We start from the raw sequence: 7,529 nt of genomic DNA on the forward strand, positions 1-7,529 counted from the left end.
AGTTTGAGCTCATCTATTTTCTGGAAGTCAGACTATCTGCCCTAATAAAGTTGTTTTGGGACTGTGGTTATTAAGGTGTCGTTGAACTGAGTATGACTTAAAGCACTAACTAATCTTAAGTGCTTAGGAATGGGTTGTTCAAGTTGTGTATTGTGTACTGTGGTGTAGTCTACCTCATAGTGACCCAGTGTGACAGCAGAACCACTCAATGGCATTTTCTAGTTTGTAGTCCTTATAGGATCAAGTGTTTACTTCCACTGGGCTGGTGAGTGGGTGGGTGGGTTTCAAACTTTGAGCTTGGTTAGCCTGAGCTGCTGAACTCGTGTGTCACCAGGCCTCCTTGAGAGTTTAAGAACATGTTTCCACCCTGTGAGGTTTGCGTCTACCTACCTGAGTATCTTGGACCAGATACATTTAGGAAATGAGTGTCCTTGTGCTACATTAAGAATTGCAATAGTTTTCTATATATCTGTACATGGGGTGAAATGGTGGAAGTCAAAGCTTTTTTCTTTCACTATTCTAATTTCAATTGTGTGTATCTTTGTTAAATATAGTATGTGGTGAGTGTGATTGTTGAGTGTCATTGAGTCAACCCTATAAGCCTTGTCCTAACCTATACCATCCCCACTATCTGATACTTGAGTCCATTGTTACAGTCGCCATATCAGTCCTTGGTGAGGGTCTCTTTCTGACCCTGTTTCTATATTCAGACTTACCTGTGAATGATGGAAGCCTTTTAGGGATTTCCTCTCTCAGAGGATGCAACTCACCTCTTGGCAAATGTCAGGTACTCTTTCAGTGAATCTTGGGAGTAGGTGTAACCCAAAGGGTTCTGGGGGTTGTTGAGTATAAGGCCTTTGATCTTTTTCCCCTAGAAAAATCCCAAAATGATCAGGGTGAATAGATACTATTGTAGATCCAAAATTGAGCCACAAGTCCTTTATAGACCAGACCACCTAACATAGGATAGCTTCATAAGTTTCAGGCAAGATCTTGAAGCAGCCGCAGCTGTTCTACTGCATTCAGAGGGAGAGAAAGCTCTGAGGTATGATATGGACAAGGGACAAGGATGCTAGGAGAGAATTTGAGCTCATTCCCTCTTATTAAGGCCCCCTAAGGTCTTGATAAGCAAGTCATACCGGAGTCTTTGGCACTGCTACCTCAGAAATGGATTGAAGACTATCTTGAAAGTATAGTTTTTTTCTTGTTCTCTTTCCTTTTCTGCGGACAGCATACTGCAAGATTGGGCTTCAGCCCATTCCCTTTTCTTTGCAAAGATCCTTTCACCATTTTACACTTTAACTTTTTTGCATGACCTACATGTGCTGATGTGAAACTTATACTTAGACCAGGAAGCTGTCCTTAGAACAGAACTAGCAAACACAGCATGATTCAAAAATCAGGAAACGAGTATGTCAGGGATGTGCCCTGTCTCCTACCGTCTCAATCTATATGCAGAACAGATCTTTTGGGAGGCTGGGTTTTATGAGGAGGAATGTGGCATCAAGACTGAAGAAGACTCAACCTACGTCAAGCAACCTTGCTTACTGAAACTGAGGTAGACCTGAAGCTCTTGCTACAGAAGGTCAAGGACCATATGTAGTCTTTTATATGGATTGAAGCTCAAAATTAAGACACAGATTCTCACCACTGGGCCAATCAGCAGCAGCACCATGATAGATGGAGAAGAGACTGAGGTTGTTAACAATTACACCTTTCTTGGCTCCACAGCCAACACTCTTGGCACCAGCAGTCAGGAAATCAAAAGATTAATTGCACTGGGAACATCTGTTTTCAGGGACTGGCTCCAGAGTGTTGAGGAGCAATGATTTCAGTCTAGAGACTAAAGTGTGCCTGATCCAGGCCAAAGTCTTCACAATTACTTGCTATGCATCAGAAAGCTGGACAATAACTAAAGATGTCTGAAGAATCAACGCCTGTGAGTTGTGGTGCTTCAGAAGCATCTTGAACAAACCATGGATCACCAAGAAAACAAATAGGTCTGTCTTGGAGAGAATGAAACCAAGTTTCTCCCTGGAGGCAAGGATTTTGAAGCTTTGTCTCACATACTTTGAGCATGTATCTACGAGGCACTCGTCCTTGGTAAAGGACATCATGTTTGGAAGGGTAGGAGGACAGCACAGGAAAGCAAGACCTTGGATGAGATGGATTGATACAGTAACTGGGGCAATAGGGTAGGTGTGTCAGAGTCAGTGAGACTGGCTCAGGATAGGGCAGGCTTCAGAGCTGTTGTAAATAGGGTCACTGAGTTGCAGGGGAGTTGATGGCACATAACAACTTTCACTAGCTATGCCTCTGTCTTTAATGCCTTAATAAACCTCTTTCATCAAATTGGAAAAAATAAAGAATCCAGATCCTTCTTTACCTTAAGCATAGCTTTAAGCAGGCCATCTTCTAACTTTTTGACAGTGAGCTGGAAAGGTTGTTTGTTTTCATCAGTGATCTAGAAAACAGTACCCAGAATGGTTCATCTTAAGAGCTTCTGAACCTTGAGTCCTCATTTCCTTAAACCCAGAATAATCCTTTGCCTTTGCATTCGAGTGTTAATCCAATATACCCACTTTCTCTTGATGTCCCTCCCACCCTTCCCCATCATCAATTGTGGCAATGTTGTCAGACCCATATTCCCACTGTCCCTAGGAAAATCCCCTACCTAGTTGGACTGTGCAAGGTGAAGGGCCCCATTCTGACCTTACTGTCCAGGTGGACATGAAACAGCTCAACTTTTGTGTACAGTTTGGCACTAAGGGTGAAACCACCATAGAAGGGAGTAGGGATCAGAAAGGCCTCTAGAAAAACAAGATAAGAGTTGTCAGTCCACTGTCTTCCCACATGACCTGCCAAGCTCCCCCTCTGGACTAACAAAGCTATCAACAGAAAGGAAAAAAAAAAAGAAAAAGAAAAAAAAAAGCTTGGAGATTAGTGTTCTTGGACTCAAAGCCTACAAAATGTGCTTGCTCTTACATAAAGATAAGAGGGACACAAGTTGCCTTTCTGGAGATACACTAAAGAAGGTCAACAGGAATGTCAACGTGAATGGGTCAGAAACTAAGGCATGAATCAAGTCAAATGTTTAGCAGGTAGACCAGTTGTGCTTCAGGCCAAAGTCTAGAAGGTTAAGTCTGTGTACCAGGCTCTCCAAATGGCTCAACTTAATCTGAACCTGGTAAGCTCCTATGTACTTTTCTTCCTATCTATTGGGCTTCATTAATGAGCTAGTCAATGACCTACATTTTTTAGTCAAATAAAGCCATTCTAGTCACTTTCTCCCATGTTAACAGATTGTTAAAATCACCAACACTTGTTTGGATACTGATTAGAGAGGTTGGAAAACAAACTTCAGACTAACTTGGTCCAAGAATTTTTAAAACCAAAACCAGAATCTATATACTCTGCTATTTTACCAGGGAGTTCAATATTGGAGTTAAGATCAAAAATGTCAAGCTAAGATAATGGGTTGGATTCCTTTGTCATTCACGAGGCATATACAATTACCATAGATTTCCCACATCTATATTAAATGAGAATCCAAATCCTTTATTCTCACAGGAATAGGGAGACATGGATTGGTTAGTACAGGACAAATGCCAGCCCTTTCCCAGGAAAGACTCTGATAGTGTGCTCTTGTCCGTAGTCGTGTGTTTCACTGAGAGTGAGAAGAGATCCCGTTGAAATTACCTCCTGCATCACACAGAACCATGGACAGTGCAGAGAAGATAGAGCAGCAACCATTTAGAACAACCACCTGAAGGAGATACATAAAAGGCATAGGTCAAAAATGCACGATTTATGTACAAAGGACTGTCATTCTATCTTTAGTGACAATGGGGATCAAGATCTTCCTTAGTCGTGATTCGCTGACCCTCACTCTACCCAAGCTCTGAGATTCTACCGGTTCTTCCTGGTTCCCACCCCAAGAAAAGTCAGTGGGTCCCCCTCAAGATACAGACCTAAATCAGAATGGTAGCAAGGCCAGGAATCACTCACGTTTTCTGGATCAAGCGGAGAAGGTGCCTTACAGTAGTGATACAGGAAATTAGCTATTTCTTGCCGGAGGCTGTAGACAGATCCACAAATACCCTATGGTTTCCAAGCCCAGGGACTCGTCTTCAAATTCTAGAGTTCAGTCTTTTTCAAAGCATATAATGACAACTCAAGAAAGAATTCTTTGCTACGACTCTCAGCTTCATTTACAAGACTAAGAACTAAGACTATCAACTTCCCAGATCATACAGATATGAAGAGGAAATTGGTGTAAGAATTTTGGTCTTTTGAGTTATGAGAGAGCTATTTCAACTTTTGCTGTGGGTCGTCTTTAGAAATTACACAAAGAAATATCTAGGCAGTCAGCTGAAATGTTGGTGCCTTGAATTCTTCCCTGAATGAAGAGAGTTATCTATAGACCAGGTACATAGATTTTGAAGTTACTTACAATAATCGTCCTGTCCAGTCATTGTATTGTAACAGGCTATTCTCCAGGTAAGCCATGTCACTCCGTTTGAACTGTTAGCAAAGAGAGTTTAAGGACAGTGGAGGAAGCCCTCAGGCCTCATTCTAGTCACAGTATGCATACTAGTGTTTTGTACATAGATCACCCCTTAAAAAGTAAATGGACATGCATGCTAACTTTTCTATAGAATAGAGGCTTCAACTTATCAGATTTCAGCTAACTCATCAGGTAGTACTTGGCTTTTCAGCCTTCCATATCTTACAGTTGGCCCAGAAATTTCCTTGGCAGCCTACACAGCATATACCTATCCAGAGTGTATGCTCTGCACACAGCGAGGCCAGGAGTTTAGGTGGGTTCTTCCAAAAGCTAGTCCTCAACTCTGAAGCCCCAGCTGTATTTACACTTACTCAGAAACATCACATAGAAGGCCCAGGACTGTGGTGGGTTCCCACACACTCAAGAACATACTTACCCTTTCGGTTATTAGGTCAGTGCAGAGCTTGTTCTCACTGATACCAAGGTTAATGATGCCCTGGAGATGGGAAGAAGCAGAAATCCTCTTGTTGTGTCTTATATAAACTCCTATAAAAATGCTCATTAGAGAATATTCATCCTGGAATATTCCAGCAGGATCTCACTGCCCCCAAAGCAGTTCCATCTACATTGGTAACCTCAAGTATTTAGAGCATTTTCCATAAACCCAACATCTTATTTTTTAAGATGACTCCCTTTAGAGTAATTGTTGCTAGTTGTTAATAGTAACTTATATCCTAGTTACTAGACATTGAGCTCTTACAGTACATGAGATTGTTCAGTGTTTATACATGTTGCTATAAATCATGAGTCCAGAGAAGGTAGCTCGATTATGGTTCTAGTTTAAAGATGGTCAAGTTCAAGTTTGAGTCACCTAGTAAGCCTTGATCCAGGCCACGTTCTTCTCAATTGCTTGCTATGCATCTGAAGAGCTGTACAATGACTAAATATGACAGAAAAATCTATGCCTTTGGGTTGTTATGCTCAACAAGTAATTTGAACATCCCATGTACTGCCAAGAGAATGTATCTAACCAGGAGAGGGTGAAACCAGTTTGCTCATGGGCAGTAAGGATTTCGAAGCTCTGTCTCATGTACTTTAAGCATGTCACCAGGAAGGACCAGTCCCTGGAAAAACACATCATATCGGAAGCATGGAAGGTCAGCATAGGAGAGCAAGATCCTGGATGAGATGGATTGACACACTGTTTGTGGTAATGGGGCCAGGTGGGTCCAAAAGGCAAGGTTAGCTCAGGACATAGGGTAGGATTCAGAGCTATTGTTCATCGAGTTGCTATGAGTTACAATCAACTCAACAACACAATACCAACAACAGCTTCTAGCACTGGGACTTCAGATGACAGACTAGACTCCACCTGTCTAACCGCAAAGCCCGGACCCTTGATCCCCACAGGAACCATCTTCACACTCATCTCTGCTATTTCTCTATTCATGTAAGAGCCCTTCAAGTTACAGGAGAGCTTGTCCCCCAGTGTCATTGGTGATGTGTGATCCAACCTCTAGGAAAGCAGATGGCCAACCACCACACTCTCAGACAGCAACAGAGGAAGAGGAGTGAGGTGAGGCTGGTGCTATCCACCTACGCTTCGACTATCTTGACTAGAGAGTTGTTAGGAACTTACTTTGATAAAAGCTTTGTTGTGTCATAACAGTACACTGTGGCCTACTCCCATCCACCTCTGACCACAGCAACAGTGTTCATTGTCTGGACTATAGCCTCATGACCTTACTTTCGCAGTAACACCAAGCTCTTCCCACCTTTCAGGCATGCTATTCCTCCCCTCCTGGATGATCCTTTCCTGCTATGATGGGCTAATTCATTCTTAAAGAAAAAGTCCTTTCCAGAGGACTTAAAGAAGATAGCCATCAGGGACGTTGATTCCTAATAGCTGACTACATCTAGGACTAAACTCACTTCCTAAGTGCCAGACTCACTTATTACAATGACCCCAGTACTTGATCCCTAGTAGTTGAAAGTGGAGGTTTAGAGAATGAATGCCTGGAGGTTCAGACCCCAGGTCTACAACTTTCTTAGACACATCCCTTTCTTTGTCTCTTAGAAAGGCATCAGTAATTATAGGTTTGAAGATAAAGTTATTCAACACAGAGGTATTTAGGAAATATAAATCATTAAAGGGGCAAGTGCCAAGGGAACATTCTCACCGAGCTGTTATTGTCTTCATGGTATTTGTTTGCCAGGTACGCCATGTAGTCTTCAAAGCCAGAGCGGTACAAAAAACAGACCTCTTCACCACGGGTAGAGAGGTTGTGGTCCTTAGATATCGTATAAGCCTCATGCAACAGGGAGACTTCCCTGCTGGGTTCTCCTTCCCACACACCGCTAGGAGGCTCGGAGCCCAGGAAGTGTGGAGGTAGTTGGGGTTCCTTATCGCTGTGGGGCACAAACTGTAGGAGGCTGATCATCTGATCCATTAGACGGGCTATTTTCTGCTTATCAATGACCTCAGTATATATCTCCTCCAGGTCCTTTTTCTGCTGCTCCAGAATCAAGCTATGATGCTTACCCTTGACCATCAAAGTCAAGAGGTTCTCCTTCAGGATCTGCTGTAGCTCCAGCAACTTCTCCAACAAAGAGAGTCTGAGGCCTTGGCTCATCTGCCCACAGGGCACAGCGAGGCTGTCTGCGTGACTGTCTGCGTGACTCATACTCGAAGTGTTTCTATCAGTCCTGGGGAGCTGGCTGGCACCTGCATGAAAGATTAGAGACCATGTACTAGAGCAAAGGACACTCCCCCAACTTCCAGATCTAGGCCTGACCTCAGGCTGCACTCTGACCCCTTTAACTTCCATTCTTTGATTATGGGTGTCTTTGAATCAGAGATGACTTACTGATCCAAGGGCAAAATTTAAGTGGTTCTCGGGCCAGAAACTGTACTGCTTACTTAGTACTCAAGTATGTTTGAGGAAAAGGCTGTGTAAGGGTTCACTTTAAGGAAAAAAGGATGGAGAAAACAGGACAGATGGTGCCTTAGCCAGAGTAGTTC

General features: G+C 42.9%; 1 protein-coding gene across 1 annotated transcript in view; it reads right to left on the reverse strand.

Moving 5' to 3' along the window:
- Nucleotides 1-7,191, reverse strand: part of ACCSL (1-aminocyclopropane-1-carboxylate synthase homolog (Arabidopsis)(non-functional)-like) — a 12,202-nt gene extending 5,011 nt beyond the window's left edge. The window contains exons 1-8 of the mRNA XM_006896773.1: nucleotides 6,688-7,191; nucleotides 4,944-5,003; nucleotides 4,454-4,524; nucleotides 4,009-4,078; nucleotides 3,700-3,766; nucleotides 2,713-2,810; nucleotides 2,387-2,464; nucleotides 771-871 (exon numbers count right to left, since the gene is read on the reverse strand). Of these exons, the coding sequence (XP_006896835.1) occupies nucleotides 771-871; nucleotides 2,387-2,464; nucleotides 2,713-2,810; nucleotides 3,700-3,766; nucleotides 4,009-4,078; nucleotides 4,454-4,524; nucleotides 4,944-5,003; nucleotides 6,688-7,191 (1,049 nt within the window). The remainder of the gene's footprint in view (nucleotides 1-770; nucleotides 872-2,386; nucleotides 2,465-2,712; nucleotides 2,811-3,699; nucleotides 3,767-4,008; nucleotides 4,079-4,453; nucleotides 4,525-4,943; nucleotides 5,004-6,687) is intronic.
- Nucleotides 7,192-7,529: the final 338 nt, after the last annotated feature.

Source organism: Elephantulus edwardii, unplaced genomic scaffold, assembly GCF_000299155.1.
Source record: "Elephantulus edwardii isolate Elephantulus edwardi_28Jun2011 unplaced genomic scaffold, EleEdw1.0 scaffold00189, whole genome shotgun sequence".
NCBI classification, from domain to species: domain Eukaryota; kingdom Metazoa; phylum Chordata; class Mammalia; order Macroscelidea; family Macroscelididae; genus Elephantulus; species Elephantulus edwardii.